Source organism: Channa argus, chromosome 4 (assembly GCF_033026475.1).
Source record: "Channa argus isolate prfri chromosome 4, Channa argus male v1.0, whole genome shotgun sequence".
NCBI classification, from domain to species: domain Eukaryota; kingdom Metazoa; phylum Chordata; class Actinopteri; order Anabantiformes; family Channidae; genus Channa; species Channa argus.
Window position 1 is genome coordinate 25,005,988 of NC_090200.1, and position 20,094 is coordinate 25,026,081.

The window sequence follows — 20,094 nt, forward strand, 5'->3', positions numbered from 1 at the left end:
TGGTTGATCTCTATGTAGAGTTTTTTTGTGTCTGCAGTATTGCTCTGGGCCAGTGGTCCTGTTAGGGAACCCGACTTTATGGGGGGGTTGTGACAGGCCCTGCCTGGTGTGGCTTGGCTGGGAAGTGGGTGTTCTCTTCTTCTAGGCTGACCAGATTTGGAGCACCTGGAATTAAAGATCTAAAGACTATAACAGAACTGGTCCTCAGTCTTCAGCTTTCTTTCTCTCTGCTGGTTACCACTTTTTCCTTTTGTTTGGTTCTGGTTTATACATTTGACCATTTGCAGCCACACTTTTTTTACACACATACTGAAATGACTGACTAGCACACCCCATGATTTGATTTGTAAATTTTAATAAACGTTATTATTGTGAATAACCTCGGTGTCCTTTTCCCATTTTGTTCATGGCCTCTGAGCTGGGTTATGACACAGTGCATCACCAAAATAGCATGTACAGTAACTGGGCTCAGTGCTCATGAAAAGAATATTGTAGAAACTGGATACCAGACTTGAAGATGGTATCCAATAATTCAGGACTGGAATCTGATTTCATCTTAGGTCACCCTGTTTAGGCAAACCACCACATTACTATTTGTAGAGACTAACCCTATTAGTCTGTAACAGGGCTCAGACTAAATGTGGCAACTGTGTTAATCAGAGTTTTACAGAATAAAAAAATTGGAAGGGACCAATAAGATTTTGTCTTATCTATCTGTTGCCCTAGTTTTTACAGTGTGTCTTGCACCATTGCAAGGCCCCCGTCTGCAGCTTTTAAGCTGACTTAACATTTAGCATTGACAGGTCCCGTTGGTGAGAGAGACCACTCTGATTTGCCGTTCAGCTTAGTAAATCATTGAACGAGAAGAAACCATTTTCTTAGACTCTCGATAATATGTAGCTATAAACCATCTGTGATAAATGAGAGCGGTGTAAAAACTTTGATTTTATTGTGTGTCTCTGCTCTGACAGAAAACACATCTCAATCTTTGAACACATCGGCTGTTCATGTCCCACTTTTCTTAACCATGTTGGGTATGTTGGGAGTTGCGTCCGATGTGTGGTGGATTCTGAGAGAACCGTCAACTTATTTCTGCTTGCTATTAGTTTTATTATATTGTTGAATGTTCACAGCAGGCCAAATAACCCATAGTCGAGTGGTGCAGTAAATGTCAAGGTGGCCGCTGGCCTGTCTGCATGTACAAAAAGAGACCTAGGTGTGAAATGTTGCTCCATATCACCACTAATCTTCAGAAACTCCCCTTTGCACTTTTAATCCCACTGCTCATCTTTCTACACCTCCCTTAATGCACTTTTGGTACTTTGATTGGACCTTCTTTGTGTTTTTGGTAAACTTCACAACCCCATGTGAAAGAGATACATTTCTCTACAGAAAACAATGAGGTAACCCAGATCATCATCCATTCTTCCAGAAAGTTCCTGGTACTCTTACCCAGGAAGTTCAAGAACTTTCCCTGGAGTAAAAGACCCTCCAGCATATTATGATTCACATTTCCATAGCAGGGATGAAGGCCTGGGATTAATTCCACACTCCCTACTGTTTGCATTTGTATGTAACCAACCATTGCAGCTATAATGTACAAGGCAAGTTACTGCTTAATTGTACCAATTAAAACAACCCCAGCTGGCTTATAACAATATCTTATATACATACTGCTCCTGTCCAGTGATCTAATTTACATGTGAGAAAAATCCCACTGCAGGGATTCAGACAAAAAAATCATAATTATTAGGTTTTTAGAAGAAACAAAACAATCTGACAACAATCATATGAGCCTTGTGCCAAACAGCAGTGGACACTCATGTGTTATTTACAGATTTATATAAAGAATTGATTTGGAAAATGATTTAAAAAGCAGAGAGAAGAAATATCTTGTTATTTTCCAACTGAATATTGTTTTTCTGGTCCACCACATCCACAGTGACTCTCTGCAAACACACACACAATGAACCATGAATGGTTCAGCGATCTCTGATGCCATAGGAGGAAGTGTAGTAGACATATAGCAGCCAGCAGCCTGTCTAAAGCCCCTTGCCTCTCAGAACCAATCATACCACTCCTTTGCTCTGACCAATCACGCTGTGGAGTTTCCAGGCCTGTCTGGGGCCATTTGACCTGCTTATTGACTAGTCAAGATCTGTCCGGTTGCCGACGTTTGTGGAATGCTGTGAATACTGGGGCAGCCAGTTCAGCACACTCTAGATCAGAACACAAACATACACAGATCATTCTTTCCTCTCTCTTCTTGATTCATGTGTCAGATGTCACACAAAGGGAGGAACAGGGTGGAACACTGTTGCATTGACGGACATGTTTTCCAAACCTGCACACACATTAGTTATAAAAACACTTTTGGTTGCTAGGATTCCACTACAGATTCAGTGTGTATAGTCAATAGCTCTGGAAGACAGATTACTGTTGATTGCCTTACTGACTCAGTGTTGTGTGCCACTGTGTGTTTCTCCTTATCTGTGTGTCCTAGACTGACTGACTGCGTCTCTTGGTTTGTGTCATGTCCCCGCATGTGTTCATCAGGTGAAATTATGCACTCATTTGTGTGTATGAACGTGTGTGTACTGTATAGGTGTGTGTGTCTGTGTTTTAATAGTAGAGTGTTCTCCGGTGCTGACCTCTGTATCTGACCTCTGTATCTGATCCTACAATGGAGGCCTGCCCATTTCATTAGCATGTTGGAGGAGTGAGCCTGGCTTTAGAGGCAATATCCCTGTCAGCAGATTAATCTAATACCTCACAGCACACTAACACACAATCACACACACATACAGAAGCATACACAAAAAAAAAAATGCACAAAAGAACGCCTGTAGAGGAAGAAAAGAGTGTGCTTAAGTTACAAGAAACTCACTGTCCAATGCACTGGACATAAGTAAATAAAAACACAATTACAAATGCATACATATTTGACTTAGGTTAATACTTAATTCCATATTCACAGATAACCATGTAGAAGTACGCATCTAATATCTCGGCTCACCCACGACCTACTTTCACTAACCCTGCTTTGCTTTTTTGGCAACAACAGACAAGCTGTGATTGAACAGAGACAGTGGCATAGTGGCAGCAAGCTGAAGCTAAATGGTTCTGGTCCCTCTCAGCTCGGTCAGTGCGGGCAGATGAATTCCTGCGAAAACTCAATTCTTGTAGGAACTAAAAGCACAACCGGCTGGTCATCAAAATAATTGAAAGTGAATTCCTGATGCTGGAATCTGTAGTTGTTTCCTCAGTTGTTAGGGAGTCCTGCTGCAGACCTCAGCAGCAGCTGCCTTACTGTCAGATCTTGTTGTTTTGTGAAATCCTGATGATGTAATGTCTTCATTTTTTTATTAAACATGAGACATCCAGATTAGATTCTCAAGTAAGTAACTAACATATTTTAGTTGTAAGGTTACAAACAGTGTTCGTTCAGATGTTGTGTTGCTCTGCTGTCAAACGTCGTTCAAGAGTCAATATATTTCTATTGGATAGGGAGGAAACTCTACACATGCAACCCTGCATTGATTTACAGCCTCTGAGTGTGGTATATAAATATATGAGTTATATGAGGTCAGACTCTGCTATAGTATGGCTGCATCTGTTCGTCTTGGTTTTGGTAACACCTGTTGCTCCTTGTGTGCAAAGCATCTTGAGTCTTAATTTTTTAACAAAAAGAATTAAATGTACTGGCAATAAATGAAAACCTTACAATATTTGTCCGTGAGAGCCCCTGCATCTAAATTGAAGGTTCAAGTGGGGTTTATGCACTTGGTTTACTTTGTTTGTTTGTTAGCATCTATGGCAATAAAACATTTTGAAATCCTAAAGACAAGTACTTGAGACATAAATACAGTGATGAATTTTCCAATTTTTACTATCCCTTAAAAATATGTCATTTCATAGTAAGACTGGTAAAACAAGAATTCCGGCATTTCAATCCAGGTAGACATTTACTCATTATTCATTTATGAATGAAAAACTTATTTTTCATAGGTTATACAGCATATGTTGAACTATGTTATTGCCTTTACAAAATAATTTAATTTGCGGGACTCTTTAGGTCAGTGTGTCCCAATCTGTGAACTGGGACAATTAAGGTGGAGCTGGGGTAAATTCACAAGGTGTTTTAAAAGGGTAAAAAATTATGTTAACAAATTTTAACATGTTAAAATTATGCAAAGCATTTTTACTTTGCTCTCTTTAGAGAACACTGATGGTATGGGTGTGCAATCCTTCTCTTTGTGCTTTGGACTCAATCTTGTGTGCATTCAATATGCAGCCATGTTTTTAGGTGTGCCATTGATTGATACTATTTCCCACAATGCACTGCACAAATAAAATGGAAGAACTGCTCAAAGCTGCAAAAAAAACATCATTATTTGTGCATGGTGGTGAAAAATGGTGATCTCAGAAAAACCCACATTCAGTTTCTTTTGCCCCTTGCCTGTTACTATGAGGCTACAATCAGAGCCCTAGTTAATGTTTTAGTAACGCCTGTGCTTTCACACTGTACTATGGCATGTGAAAATTTCTGCTGTGCTTTCTGTTTCATTTCTACTGAAGTACAAAGCTTCTTTCTGAAGACATCCTTTGAAATTATCAGGACATAACAGAGATATAAAATAAAGCATTAACAAACCGAGCAGTATGTTATTTAGCATAATACTCTACACCTGCAGTAATAAGCTGTTGTCTGGCTGAAACAACATTTTAGAGTTTTACCAGCCAAAACCAAAAAAATTGGCAATTTATGACATCCTCTTCTCCCTGTATGGACTCTGCATCTTCAGGATCCTGTGCTGCTGTTCCTGTTGTCAGTGACTCACCAGTTTCTCACAGACGAGAGCCTCCTGCTGGTCATTTAGGGCATTGTAGCGAATGACAAACTGTGTGTGTGTGTGTGTGTGTGTGTGTGTGTGTGTGTGTGTGTGTGTGTGTGTGTGTGTGTGTGTGTGTGTGTGTGTGTGTGTGTGTGTGAATTTTCACAAGAGGCCCTGCAGGCATTGGTAGTTGGATGGGAAAATCTGAGCAGCAGAAGTCAATGAGTAACTGTCTCCCTTCCTTAAGCAGCAGCTACTTGTTAAGACTGACCCCCGAGCAAGTCACTTTACCTCAAATGCTTCAGTGGAATCAGAAACTGTTCATACTGAGCTGCTGCCTCTCAATGTGTGTAGTGTTAAAAAACAAAAACATGCAGATTTTTCAATCTTTTCCAGTGGTAAATCAAAGGGATTTGAATAACAACATATTTTTCATAAGGGGTCAAGTACAAAATAACAAAACTAATCCTAATCCTTGTCCTATATCAGGATGGGACAAGCACTCATACGGTTACCATGGTGATGATGGCCACTCCTTCTGCTCGTCTGGGACTGGCCAGCCATACGGCCCAACATTCACCACAGGGGATGTGATTGGCTGCTGTGTAAACCTCATCAACAACACTTGCTTTTACACCAAAAATGGAATCAGTTTAGGTTGGTAAACATGTTGTGTGTGTGTGTGTATATATAAAATTTAAATAATGTACAGTTGGGTACAAAGGTTTGCATTCTTATATTTGGAAATGTCAAAAATATTTGTAAAACTAAGAATTGTTTTTGTCAACATAATATTCGATGCACATTAAGCTTGTACTTAGTTCCTTCAGCAGAAATTAATTAATGTTATTTTTTTATAAGGGGGGTTCAAACTTAACCCTAAACTTCACATAGTAATGATGCAAATTTAGCCAGTACAAACTACTCAAAAAAGAAAATTATATTGGAACAGAAGCTTGCCTTTCCCTAGATAAATTAATAGAAAATTAATTTAAATTAATTTCTGACTATGGAACATTCATATTAGGTGTTATAGAAATTTTATTTAACATTCAATTCTTTGTTTAAATTTAATTCTTTTTGTCATTTTAAAATGAGGGGATGCAAAGTTTTTTAACCCAACTGTATATTAATGAATATAGGTTTAAATGCTTTGCTTAATTGATTTTGTCCTTTGGTCCTTTAGGTGTAGCCTTCACAGACCTCCCTGTAAGTACGCATGATTCAATCATTTCCCTTTAATTTAACCATCCTAGACCATTGGTCTTGTCCTTTTTTTGGGGGGGTAGAAAATATTTGCAGCTTATTTGGGCAGTTGGCTTGGAAACTAACGTTTTGGCTGAAGTAACTGGAACATTTTCCTAAAAAAACTGCCACTTTAATGGTTTTACCAAATTGGTTTTAAGAAAAGAACGGGAAGTCAAAATCATAGTTCTCAGCTGGCCACAGTGGCTACAAGAGCAGATGGAATTACCAGCCACAGTCAAACATAAACAGCATTCAGCTGAGTGTTGATGTTAATGTCATATCCCGTTAGTGGTTTTTCAAGCACAAGTAGACACATTTGAATATGTAAAAACTCTAATCTAAAGACAAACAAGTGAAGTTTGCTGCCAGTTCTCCCGTTTCAGGAACAAAACAACCCATATAAATCTCCCTCCCCATTTCCAGAAAAGGTGTGATAGAGTGTAAAATGTAAATAAAAGGAAAATTACATGTTTTGCAAATTATTTGTGTGTTTTTTTTCATGTGTGGTTTAAAGTAGTACAAAGACAACAAATCAAACACTGACACTGAGAAATGTAATGTTTTTTTTAAATGTATACCCAACCTTTCTAGAAATGGGATTGTTCCTATCTACCTAAAAAATGATTTCACATCTAATTAAAAAAGTGTTTAGTGTACCAGTTTGTTAAGCTGATAGAGAACAAGCTAGTACTGTACTGGAGCATGAAAAGAGGCAGTAGGTACTAGTATTTTAACCTTCTCTTATCTGTTTTTAATATCTGCCAGCCGAACCTGTACCCCACTGTGGGGCTTCAGACCCCAGGTGAGATCGTAGATGCTAACTTTGGGCAGCAGCCATTTGTGTTTGACATCGAGGACTACATGAGTGAATGGCGGGCCAAGATTCATGGCATGATCGCTCGCTTTCCGATAGGAGAGAGGCTGGGGGAGTGGCAGGCAGTCCTGCAGAAGTAAGTTTCAGTCCCACTGTTTGTGACATTGTTCCTAGTGAGGCTGTAACTGAACAGATATGTCTCAAAGTGAGAATATGTGACATGGTAGAGTAAATAGTACACTGTTCTGAATAAACCTGTAGGTCAGATTTCCCCCAGTTTGCTACTCAGGTTTTGAGGTCAAAATCTGAAATCTGAAGCCCAACTGTTTGTTGCAGACTGCATAGTAGTTCACACATAGTTAGTCACTCCTGAGTTTGGGTAAATGTGAATTCGGTGGCATATTAGGGATATGTTCCTTTAAAAGCTCAAATGCCCATTTAGGATATCCACAAAACTTTGGTATACAGCATCAAATCAGTCTCAGCAACTCAGCATTTAAACAATTTATCTTTCATGTTCGGTCTACAGTATGGTGTCCAGCTACCTGGTGCACCATGGGTACTGTGCCACTGCTACAGCATTTGCCAGAGCCACAGAGACCATGATACAAGAGGACCAGATGTCTATAAAGAACAGACAGAGTGAGTGAACAAACTAAGTAATGTTGCACCGTGTAGTTGAAATCATTTAGTAGCACCAGTTGTAGTTTTGCTAAGTGACAGGAAGGGAAAAAAATATACTCTGGCTGTTGTTTGTCCCTGAGGGTGAGTGACCTATATGAACAGTACACTGGCCTCTACTAAACCTTTGCTGTCAAAGCAGCAGGATTCCTCCTGATTAACATATTTCTTTCATATCTAATAGGAATACAGAAGCTGGTGCTGGCAGGACGAGTGGGTGAAGCCATAGAAGCTACTCAGCAGCTTTATCCCGGCCTGTTAGAACACAACCCCAACCTACTATTCATGTTGAAGTAAGATTGCACGTTCAGAAGTAGAAGAGAGAGATGCTATAAAGGCAGATTCTGTAGATCTGTAAAGCTGAGAACTGATTGATGACCTTCACTACTGCGGTTGTGGAATTAAAATTTGCTTGATGAGAAATCAACATTTTCTTGCTTAAATCTGTAATTTTCTCAGTAAATCACATCGATATGCTCTGCCCTCTAGGTGTCGTCAGTTTGTGGAGATGGTGAATGGTACAGACAGTGAGGTTCGCTGCTTGAATATTCGCTCCCCAAAGTCCCAGGACAGTTACCCCGGTTCACCCAGCCTCAGCCCGCGTCACGGAGTCAGCAGTACACACCTGCACACCGGAGGTACATTTGCAGATCCAGCTTAATGTAGACAACAAAAAAAGTTAATAGTTAAAAGTTAATAAATATGTGTCCATATCTTTCCATATCACGACATCCCCTCCCCCCGACACACACACACATCTTAAGGAGCAGACAGCCCCACGTGCAGTAACGGGGTGACTCCCCCCAACAACAAGTCCAAGAGCCACGGCAGCAGCACCGTCAAATACCCTAGTGCATCCTCCTCTGCCTCTTCCTCCACCTCCTCCTCCCCCTCCTCTGTCAACTACTCTGAGTCCAACTCCTCAGACTCCACTAAGAGTCAGCCACACAGCACCAACAGCACCCAGGAAACAAGGTGAGAAGGCCTGTGTCAGCCTGTATAACAGGAAGCCCAGCACTTAGTGGTGAGAGCTTTCTGTTAATATATAACAGGTATGCTGCAGGGTGCTGGTGCTGGTATTAGATGTAGTCACTGACTGAACTGAGCTTATTATCTGAAACCATTTTTTCCAGAATTGATTTTGGTATCCGTGTCAGTTTTTCTACCTATGTAAAGTCAAAATGAGCCAATGACCAAATTACTTTAAAATGTCTTAGTTAACAATTTGTTTACATTGTTACATAGTCAAAATTCATGCTGTTTTCAATTTTGTGTGTGTATGTGTAGTGACAGTGAGATGGAGATTGAACCAGAGCACTACACCAATGGAGTTGTTGAGGCCTCCTCAGCACGAATCATGAATGGCACATACAAACATGAAGAGATCCTTCAACCAGACGACAACAGCATTGGCAACGGGGTCACAGGTGCATTCACACATAGACAACAGCTTAACATAATTAAGCAAAATTCTTTCTTTTGTCTTTATCTTTATATTTTGTCTCTATAACTTATTCTTCCTTTTACTTTATATTTATGTGCTTTTGGTGTATCGTTCAACTTTTTCTGTCTCTTTATTTCCTCATGTTTCTTATGTCCAGCTTTCTGCTGGATGTTTTACACTATGTGTGTACTTTAACTGGGTGTGTATGTGTGTGTATGTGTGTGTCTAGCAGAAGAGGGTTGTAGTAATAGCAAACAGCTTTGTGGCGGGAACCAGGCAGCCACAGAGAGAATGATCCAGTTTGGACGTGAGCTGCAGGCTCTCAATGAACAGCTGTGCCGTGAGTACGGCAAGAATGCTACACACAAGAAAATGCTACAGGTATGCATGCGCACACACACACACACACACACACACACACACACACACACACACACACACACACACACACACACACACACACATTCATGCAACTGCATGCACACTAGCTTGAGTTCAGTAATCTGATTAAATTGATGCCAGAACCGGGCTGAAGATCCTGGCCTGGGAATGGAGTATTGTTTGATTTAGGATGTGTTGTAATAAAACAGATGGAGCTATCTTACAACAAGTGGGGCAGTTGTTTCAGATCTCTCCAGTGCACAGGAGAAAGCTCCATGGCTTCGCACTGCAGGTTGTGTCATGCTTAAAAACTAGAAAAGACTTTATATTAAGATAGTTTACACTGAGTGGCTTGTCTTGAAAGGCTCAAATGCAAGTGACAGAATCCCTGTAGTTGCAGCTAATTAAGTTATTACCCGCTGACACACCTACAATAACAAATACTGAGCAATGTTATAATCCAGTTGAAGTCGTACTACTTAATAACATAAGAATATCAGTTTTTTTCTCTCTTGTGTATGATTATGTTGTCTTTTTTTATTGTCTATTACTTTGAGTTTAGCAGTCTATAAAATCATAATTAAACTCTCAAGGTCACAGAATAGATGCAACTGCAAATGGGTAATTAAAGCACCTATACACTTTTTCTGGCTAAATCCACATTTAAGCTGTAGCTACTTTTGGCATTAGAAAATGAAAAATTGATTGAAATACATGTGAACTGGGTTATATTATAAGAAATATTTTTAAATCTATCAGCCAATATCATTAATTATTACTTCCTTAAACCCTTTGCAAGCCCAGCCTTCTGGTATGCTTGTTGTGTTTGTAGGCTCATGTGAGATGTCCACGTTACAGCATGTATATGAAAATTCTTAATCACGATGAAATAAAATTTTATTATGGGGGAAAAATTATCAAACAATAGAAAATAAGATTTGGCAAAGCCCTAACTTTGGAAACCAAAAAATCTTTTTTATATATTCAAAAATTTGGACTGTCTAGCAATAAAGTTTGGTCAGTTGCTTCATTTCCATTAATAATTATACTGTATATGCAGGACCAGCGCATTCACTTCTGCCACTTTTGGCAAAAAAAAAACATTATGCCTTCCCTCTATTTGCAGCTTGCTATATACCAGCAGCAACATACAAAAGCCAGTATGTTATGCACATAACATAAAGTCCAATGCCATGCTAGTTTACTCAAAGTAAAAACAAAATTAAAGTATGCATAATATCCATATACAAATATTGAAACAGCCAACTTCAACCTGTTTGAAAATTCTTTACAGTAGAGTCATGATAGTGCAGGGGGGCGGCTGTAGCTCAGCCAGTTCGATCTCCAGTCCTGGCTATATGTCGAAGTGTCTCGGGTCATGATCATGGTCATGTTTTCCAAAAAATCTAAATTCAGCTCTTCAGACTAAATAATACCATTGTACATCTTTCCTATACAACTATTTTCTTATCTGCATAGAATATGCAATATACAAAATAATGAGTGCTTTATGATAGTGTGCAAACACATCTAACCAGATTCAAAAATTGAAACAATGACTTGGGAGCAAACTTTGCTGCCAAAGTGCCACTTCAGGCAATTGCCCAGTATGCCTTTTTCGAGCTGCAAGCACTCTGTATGTGGACAAGATAGTTGTAAGGTTGCAATGCTGTACAGTATTTATGTTGGCCTGTGTCTTTTTTTTCTCTTTCGACAGGATGCATTCAGTCTGTTAGCATACTCAGACCCATGGAACTGCCCTGTTGGCCAGCAGCTGGACCCCACACAGAGAGAATCACTGTGCTCCGCACTCAACAGCGCAATACTGGGTAAAGAACAAAAAGAGACATTTTTGTGTCATTTGATATCTCTTTAAACTAGGAGTGTGTTTCTTTTTAACCCCAGTATAAGACTAAAAATATTACAGCCCTGTGACCAAAAAAGCAAAGAAAATGAGAAGTTTATGGGTAATGTTTATGGTTTACGGTAGGATCTGACAGAATATCACCAGATAGTACTGCCTGAAACAAAAAACAAGAACAGTGAAAGATAAAAATGATTGGAATTAAATAACAAACAACTGCAAACACTGCAAATGGTACACGACACCATGCTTTCAGGAAGCACCAAGCTGCTGCGTCCATATGCACGACCATCTTTGTTGTTTTTACTTGTATGTACAGCCTGTGTCCCATGAAATAAATACATAAAATAAACAATAATTCTCCAGTGGATGCCACTATTTTTTTCTTGTTAAATAATTTGCCAAAGTGACCTAATTTATTATAGTGTGTTACATAAAGTGTTTTGTGTTGCATAGCAGGATGCCATAGTGCAGTGAAAACAGCACAAAATTATATCGATTATGTTTATTTTTGTTCAACTTAAAGGACACAACAATTGCAGATTTTAAAATTAGAAAATAAACCTAGGCATTGCTGTCCTCTTAAAAAAAAAGGAAAAAAATACTCTAAACTGTATTACAGTAATGATTTTAGTCAAACACACCTCCACCACAAAATAATAGTAAACATGCACAAAATAAAAGAAAGAGGTGAAAATAAATATCACTCCCCTCAACTATAGTACATAATAAACATAATTTTGATGCAGTTGTGACTCATGTGTTGCACAATTGTGTTGCTTTAATTTTCTGCTCTAGAGTCCCAAAATCTGCCTAAACAGCCTCCGCTGATGTTAGCACTGGGTCAGGCAACAGAGTGTGTTCAGCTCATGGCCCGAGTCCGGTCTGGTTCCTGCTCATTTGCCAGAGTAGACAACTTTTTGCACTAGCCCAGGTCCAGGTGAGTTATGGTCTTTAATACAATGGATTTGAACAAATCATGTTGAATAGTAGGCAGTTCAACATATTACATTATCTCCACAGCTCAATGTTAAGTAGCACTGAGAAAAGGCATGTCCAGCAGGCAGATGATGGAGGAACGAGCATGAGTGTGATTGGTGCATTTGGCTGTCTGTCAGAACGAGGCAGCAGCACAGACAGAGGAGCAATGGAGAGTGAGAGAGAGAAGAAAGCTTCCTTTTAATTTAGTATTATCAAATAAAGAAATGTGTGACACTATTTAAAGATAATTATTATTATGTTTATCTAGCCTTTTTTAGTTATTTTTTGTCAGTTTGTTGTGCTCATCCTGGACAATTGTAATTCCCCTTTTATTTCTTCTTCTCTTTTAATGGGTGGATTTTTTCCCCTGCATCAATATTTTACTCACATTGTTGTTCACCATATCACAAACCACAATATCCACAGCTGATTACCCATCAATCCCCCTTGACTGTAGGTCAGTTTAACAAAACTTGAAGAAAATAGACATTGCAAGAGAAGAGAGATTCTGAACCTTTTATTTCCCAGAAATATGCAATTGGAAGTGCATTTATGCCATGAAATGCAAAATGGATAGGCAGCATAGAAATTGCTTGGCATGAACACATTTTAATTGTGTGGAACAGATCATTAGCCCTGGTCAAAGCTAATGCATTGTAGTAGTAAACACTAAAAGTGATATAAAAAAGAAAAATGGACTGATGTAAAACAAAAGTGAGTTCCCAAATTATCACAGAAAGTTTGGTGGCTGAACATTGGCCATAGTTATGTAATGGTGAGAATAAAATACTGTGAGCTAACAGGTCAGTAGCCAAAGAACAGGACACATCCTGAAAAACATCACCTGTGTATAAAACATAATTGAAGGGCTTCTGTAGTGGCGAACACTGCCGGTAACCAGAGGAAAAGGGTGATGACAAGGGATTCAATTGGAATATTAGAGGTGTTGGAGCATTAATTTTACTTACTTTTACCACAGCACTGACCAATCAGTGATGGGGTTGCAGGTGGCGGCGCTCAGCCCCAGCTGCACCTATAACACCCGCTCTCAGGACCGAGCCTAACACTATTATCATAGTCACCTTGATGCCAGCATAGAGAAAATCAGTATCAAAGGCAGACTAACAAGCACAGTGTGTGTACGGCTAAAATTCAAGTCACCCCCAGGGATTTCATTACTGCAATCTTTTTTTTTTCTCTCTCTCTTTTTTTTAAAATATAGTTCAGTCAGAATGGACCCAGGCTCTGTGCATGTGCTGTTACAGTTTGAACTGGTAACAAGGGGAAGTCATTTGCAGGAGGGTTTTTAATTTCAGGGTAAATTGTGATAATTAAATAAGCTTTTCTTTCAGTTGTGAAAAAACAGTCCTGTTTGCTGGGAAAAGCATTTTTTCCATGTAGATCCTTCTCTAACACCCATATACTCAATTTGATTTGTTCCTGTTATTAGGACATGACAATGTCAAACTAATGGCTCAAAATTACAACACTGTCTAAATGTTTTTCAACCTGTATTGCTGCTGTCCACTGATATTTACGCAGAAACAGCTAGAGCATATTTCATCAACTACTTCTTGCCTTCAGAGAACTCAAAACGTCAATCAAATATCGAATAAATACAACATTGTTAAATAAATCATTTTAAAAACAGACTTAAGTCTGTATCTGAATCCATTTTACAATAATTAAATAAATTGTAAATTTAAGCCCCTCTTTAAAGGCCCCTATACAGCATCTGCTAACAAACTTTAGCAAGCTAGTTCGTGTTAGCTAGCAGTCAACTTACTAGCTAGTTAACTAGTCATTTTTAATGGAACTAACTACTTGCTGCTGCTGCTGCTTAAAAACACAAGGCACAGTTATTAACTAAACCAGCACTCAGCAGTCCACTACCAACTTACCTAAAGCCACCTGGCTGGTTTGTGAGTTTGGATTTCTTACCATCGCATGTGGAGTCATTTTTTTGGCTAGCCACCAGCTATAAGGTTAGCCGACAGCAGGTAACTAGCTAGCTGCAGTTAGTGGTCCTACCGCTAAGTTTTTTGTTAAATAATCTTACAGTTTCTTAACTCTTACACATTTCTCTCCATCTATTCCTAGCAATTATTTAGTGCGTACTGTCTCGTTGATTTATTCAACATGTTGGCTTCCCTTCTAGGAGATAATACTTTGGCATCTATCCATATTCCATATTCTTCATCTCATGTCTTTTATTTTTTTTTTGGTAAATTCTCAACTTATTTTCCCTTATTTTGTGCTTATTATTCGTGGCAAAATTGCAAATTGGGTTCAATTGCAACCTATTCCCATATGTATCATCATTTGGATTTTGATAACTTGTTAAGCTCCCTTAGCTCTATCTAAAACAAGTTTTTTGGTTTTACACGAGATGTATTTCCTACCAAGCAGCAATGACTGAATGTTGTTTGACTAGTGACTGCTTTATTGTGACCTGGCAAATGGCTCCTTGATCCACCCTGAAGTGTATATTTTCCTTTTATAAGAGAACCAGTCTGTGGTAAGGAAAGATTTATGTATGCAGTGTGGGGTTTACAGCAGGATATGTGCTGAAATGTTTTTTACCAAGCTGGTTTTAAATAACACATTATGCTATAATAACTACACATGCAGTTCAAACATGACATCTGCTTCTACAGCTGTAAAGGACTTCTGTTACACACATTTATAAGTGAAGGAACAACCTCTGTTGCATACCTGTAGGGAACAAGTCTCCCAGCTATCCTTTGTGTTTGAGCCTGGGCTGCATCATAGCACCTTCCTCTACTCTCTGTGCAGACGTAGCCACTGATGCGATCAGTGAGGATTGCTTTAAGGAAGGGAGGGATGTGAACAGTTTTGGAAATGGGGCCCAGAGGCCTCTGAAGCCACACGGACTTCTCCTGGAGAGGCCAAAGAAATGCATTTAGGCGTTGAAGACAAGCTGTGCACAAGTGACTTCTATAATGATTTTAATTTCATATTTTGACTTTTATGTTTTAGCCAAAAAAGAAAAAAGAAAAAACAGAGAGAGAGAAATGAGTTGCCCTCTTACTTAGCATGAATTTAAAAAACCTGTAAAATGATATAAAAAAAGTAAAAATGATAAATGAAAAAATATCTATGTACTGGAAACATGTTAAAGAAGAAATATTGTATTCTGTTTAATTTTGACAGAATTATTTTTATTAAAATACACCCATAAGCATATGACTACTCTCCTGTTTTCATTCAGTGTGTTTTTATTTATGTAATCATTTCCCTCCCACAGTCCAAAGATGCACAAGCAAACTGGATTAAAGACTGTAAAGTGCTAAACTGGCGGCTGAATTACCTGTTCACACTGAAACACTGAATATAACACCATCATCGCACCTACAAGGGAGAACTGGGAACAAGATGGATGCTATCAATGTGTTGTTCTTGTTAACTAACACATGAGGCAGTGATGGTGGCTTATACTGTGGAATTGCACTGAAGTGATAACTCATATTTCCAGTGAGAAGTTGTCTTCCCAAAAATCTCAAGTGTGGAAACAAACACTTATGGAAACTACAACCTCTGGAAGATCCCTCATCCATGTTTTCTGAACCCCTGGTTCATAACCGGCGATACCATTAGGTCTTCTGGGTTTATTATAATCTAGGCACAAATAGTGCAGAGGTGGAATTTTCAATAACAACTTGTACACTGCAGTAAGAATAAGTCATGTACTTCTGCATTTTAACACACTCAGACAGTCATGCACTGTCTGGTCATTGTAACAATCTACTGCAAAAACAAAAAGCAGATATGTTTTATACTTCTAGAGCACAGCAGTTATGTCTCACATACTGTACATGTACTTCAGTCTCAAAAATGAAGTAAATCGTTTTTTACTGACTGTGATGTGTTGATCTGTTTTACAGCAGCTGGACAGCAGAGGGCAGAAGGAGGTTGGATAATTTATTCACCTTCCAACAATAAGAGGCATCTTTTTCAATATAGTTTTATATATATGTGCAGTAATACTTTAACTATTAGGTCCCATTTGTTATATCTTTCCACTGTCATGCGTTTCTGATTTTACACATTTCTTGCAGCTGTAACCTATTTCCAGATTTAAATAAATATGCAAATGTCATCAAATTTAGCTCTAAATGAAATTTGTTCTCAAATATGAATGAGGCATTTATTTGACATAAAATAGCTGAAGATAAGTGTAAATATTTGTATATACTAAGGGAGTTGTGTACTGTTCGTGTGAGTGGGAGATGGGTGAAAAGGGTGGCACTAATTTTAATAGTTGAAAAGTCTGTACATATCCTGAATCAATATTTGGTTGACTAAAAATAGTTACCAGCCTGGCCAAAATTAGGTAAGGTTAAGAAAAATTTAAGGGTTTAAACACACTACTGCAAACAAAGTACAACTTCACAACTTGTTTGAGTTTGTCACATTTCCATGCTTTTATGCGTTTTAATTAGAGAAGTAGGTTGGTCAGTCAGAGCTGTAAAAATGTCAATACGAATGCAGCTTTGATGCCAGTAAAACAAAGTCTGCTTATAAAGGAGTCAAAGATGGATGCTGGGTCTACAAAATATCAGACTATAACTTTTCCAGTTCCAACCTACTGTCAGTTCTTTATTGATTCCACTCAGGATGGTACTAAGCCTAATTAAAGTTTGTAGCTGCTGATGAAGGTGCACTAACCTTAATGATGTGGTCAAAAACCACAATGTTTCCAAACTTTAAATAGGTACTAATTACGGTATAGTTACTAAACCATGACCTTTTCTTTTAACCTAACCAAGTCGCTTTTGCACTTAAACATAGCCAAACATTAACCTGTTGTGATATTTTAAAACAAATTTTCTTTCTTACTTTTTTCATTCAATGTGTCAATCTGGTGTTTGTAGTATTTTCATCTACACTGTGCTGTCTCTTGATTATGTGGTGTAATTATGGTGCCATAGATTAGCTAAGCTGTAAACTAAAAAAAAAACATCCTAAACATTTACACATTTTCTCTTTCCATTCTAACCCCTACATAGTGATGACTCTCATTATGTAAAGGGAGAGCAGATTTAGCTCCTTTACATTTACTTTCAGCTGCTTGAAGCTTTATTGAATTCTGTGTGAATTTACCTTGTGTCTGAAATATATTACTAGAGCTTCAACAACCTAGCGATTTCTTTTATCATTTAAAAGAATGTCTTCAGTATTTCAGCAGTAGTGCGGCAATTTGCTGCAAATTAAAAGGTGGTTACCCAGAGCAGCGCTGGCTCTTCTCTCCAACGACACTGTTGCTTATTGACTTTCCAAATCTGATTCTTGGCTTCTTACACCCGGAAACAAAACTAATGTGTTGTTCCAGTGATCAATGACAATTATTCCATGTTTATCATATCACAAGCCAGTCTGTCTCTTCCAAGCTAGAGGGCCAACATGCTACCCTCACTTTCCACGTTAGATCTTAAAATGTTTGGCTGAGTTTTATTTTGCAGTGATAGTTTGAAGAAAGAACAAGTAACCTCTTTGTCATTAAATAAATTGAGCAGTATTTAATTACATACACATATGCCACAATCTAGCACCTTTTACTGGAGTTTACTTTAAACTTTTGCTGTGGATCACTCATTTGACCCCACTGACCTGCAGTCTAAGCGAATTATATAAACATTTAGCTGCAGGTTTCATATTCACAACTTAGTGTTAATCTACATGGCATCTAATGAACGTCTGTGCCATCTAATGTAATACATGCTGGTTGCCAAGAGGTTAGTGGTTCAAACACATGCTTTTACTTGGGGCTGTGTTAAATCCCCTTCCCTGTGCAGATTGAGAGCCGATCCTGTAATTATGCACGAGGTGAGAGTGGAGGGCTGCTTCTATCAGCGCTGAGGCCAATGAATTTCCAGCATCATGTTACGCCCTCGATGCCTGTGGACGTCCTCACGGTCTTGCGAGACCTCTGACCTTCAGAATTGGGATGGAACGTTCAGCGTGGTTGCTATGGTAAACCTTAGTCGTCATGGCAACCTGCTACAGCATTCTCAGAGGTGAGTGTGTGTAGGGAGGGGGACAAGGACGTGGGGTGTAAATATCGTAACACCCACTCTCATTGCCCAATCGCTGTAATGCATATTCATAGTCACATGCGAGTCATTAGGGACATGTTTTATTACTCTACCCACCCATCCATCCATCCATCCAATCCTTCTATCCTTTTTGGCTTGACTAAATAGTAATTACTCTGAGGCCAGTTGAAGGATGCAGCCCCCGCCTGCTCTCAGCTAGATTGTAATGGGTTCATAAGCGCTGCTGATTGAATTGATTGTCACAGTTGGAGTCTGGCTGAGCTGTACAATGGGGCGGAATATGCAGAGCGGAGAACATTAATCAGCTCACACGAACGGGCTACAGGCTCTGGTTTTATTTCAGGTACAGTTGAAAATGTATACATTACAAGTCATGTGTAAGAGACAAAAGCAAAGGAAGCAAAATTGTAATATTCCATCCTTTCCAGTGGGTTTGAAAGATGTGTGTCAGGGTTACCTCGCAGTTCTGCTGTATCCGCCACAAGACACTATGTGTTCATTCATAAAGCCTTACTAGGACAGTGCAGTTTGACATGTATATTCTCTTTAATCAGTAACATATAGCAATATGATTCATAAGCAAGAATGAAAACTTGCAGTGATATCATGAGCTAACAAAAGAAATATTACACGCATTCTTTTCCAGGCACATTCCTTAATTTTTTTTACATTATTAAGTCCAATCTTTAACAGTATTTATGCTAGTATTTACAGTAGTATATACAGTATAATATACAGTAATATAGTATTTTTATTAGTATTTATGTGTTGCCATATAGTAATTTACTTTGTCAGTGACAATGACTCCACTTTCACCCTTTAGATTCAAATTTCAGATTTAGCTTGTCTTCTTGTGTTGTTTTTCTGGCTGAATAAGGTCCACTTTCGTTGAAAAATTTATAACAGAAGTTGGATGGAAATTACTAATTCATTATCTGCTTTATAACCAGTATCCACTAGTGTGGCCAAATCAACCAGAACTGAAATCTTAAAGATTATAACTTTCTTATTTCATTTCGTATTTCATTTTCTCACACATATAAATAAATACACATATTATTTAGGTATTAAGGTTCAGTTTGTATTTTCTTTGTGACCATATTTATGTTCCAGGAGAGGAGCACAAATCCAGGGGAGCTGATTGTAATTGTAAGCCACTGCCACATCATGGACGCTGAAAGTGAAAGAGAAAAAAATAAAACAATACAAAAGGGAAAGTGGAGGAGAGGAAGGAAGCTGAGGCGTAACTCACTGAGGTAGACTGTGACTTGTTGTCAAGAAAGTGAGTTTACAACAACAAAATCACTAGTCTTCCACAATGTGTCACACTGTTGTGGAGGGTAAAGAGCTGTGTCACTTTCATTCTGAAATATACAACAAGTCAATTTGATGGCTGAGATATGGCAAACACACAAGTCACATATGTCAGAGCCTGCTTTTTTGACAACAGAAGCCCTATAAATCAAATGAGATGTGACACTAATTATTGAGGAAATGCCTTGTTTAAAAGAAAAATCTTTATGTGCTCTGTAGTGTGAGAACCAGGTCCCCAGCTGATCTGATGCACAGTTCCAACTGCCTGTGGAAAAGGTAGATTAGTAATACTGGTGCTAAATTAAGTACTCAAGATGAAATAACATATCCTCATTAAACTTCAAGGATCATAAAGCTAAAAAGAGGAAGTTGTTAATATATACAATGCTGTAAAGCTAATCAGACAGTATAAATTCACTTTAATGATGCGACTCACTCAACACTCTATAATAACC

The 20,094-nt window shown here is 38.5% G+C and overlaps 1 protein-coding gene across 6 annotated transcripts in view; it reads left to right on the forward strand.

Annotated features, from left to right (window-relative positions):
• ranbp10 (RAN binding protein 10) overlaps positions 1-16,314 on the forward strand; it is a 33,047-nt gene extending 16,733 nt beyond the window's left edge. For 2 of the 6 annotated variants that reach the window (XM_067501613.1, XM_067501618.1), the window contains 12 exons: positions 5,325-5,492; positions 6,022-6,044; positions 6,849-7,033; positions 7,427-7,539; positions 7,763-7,871; positions 8,068-8,216; positions 8,343-8,553; positions 8,866-9,005; positions 9,252-9,403; positions 11,121-11,232; positions 12,066-12,207; positions 12,291-15,455. In XM_067501613.1, coding sequence (XP_067357714.1) covers positions 5,325-5,492; positions 6,022-6,044; positions 6,849-7,033; positions 7,427-7,539; positions 7,763-7,871; positions 8,068-8,216; positions 8,343-8,553; positions 8,866-9,005; positions 9,252-9,403; positions 11,121-11,232; positions 12,066-12,196 — 1,493 coding nt within the window. In that variant the 3' untranslated portion in view covers positions 12,197-12,207; positions 12,291-15,455. Of the gene's footprint in view, positions 1-5,324; positions 5,493-6,021; positions 6,045-6,848; positions 7,034-7,426; positions 7,540-7,762; positions 7,872-8,067; positions 8,217-8,342; positions 8,554-8,865; positions 9,006-9,251; positions 9,404-11,120; positions 11,233-12,065; positions 12,208-12,290; positions 15,456-15,516; positions 16,128-16,153 lie in introns of those variants that run through there. The other 4 variants (XM_067501615.1, XM_067501614.1, XM_067501616.1 and 1 more) reach the window with 4 other exon arrangements.
• The last annotated feature ends 3,780 nt before the right edge of the window (positions 16,315-20,094 follow it).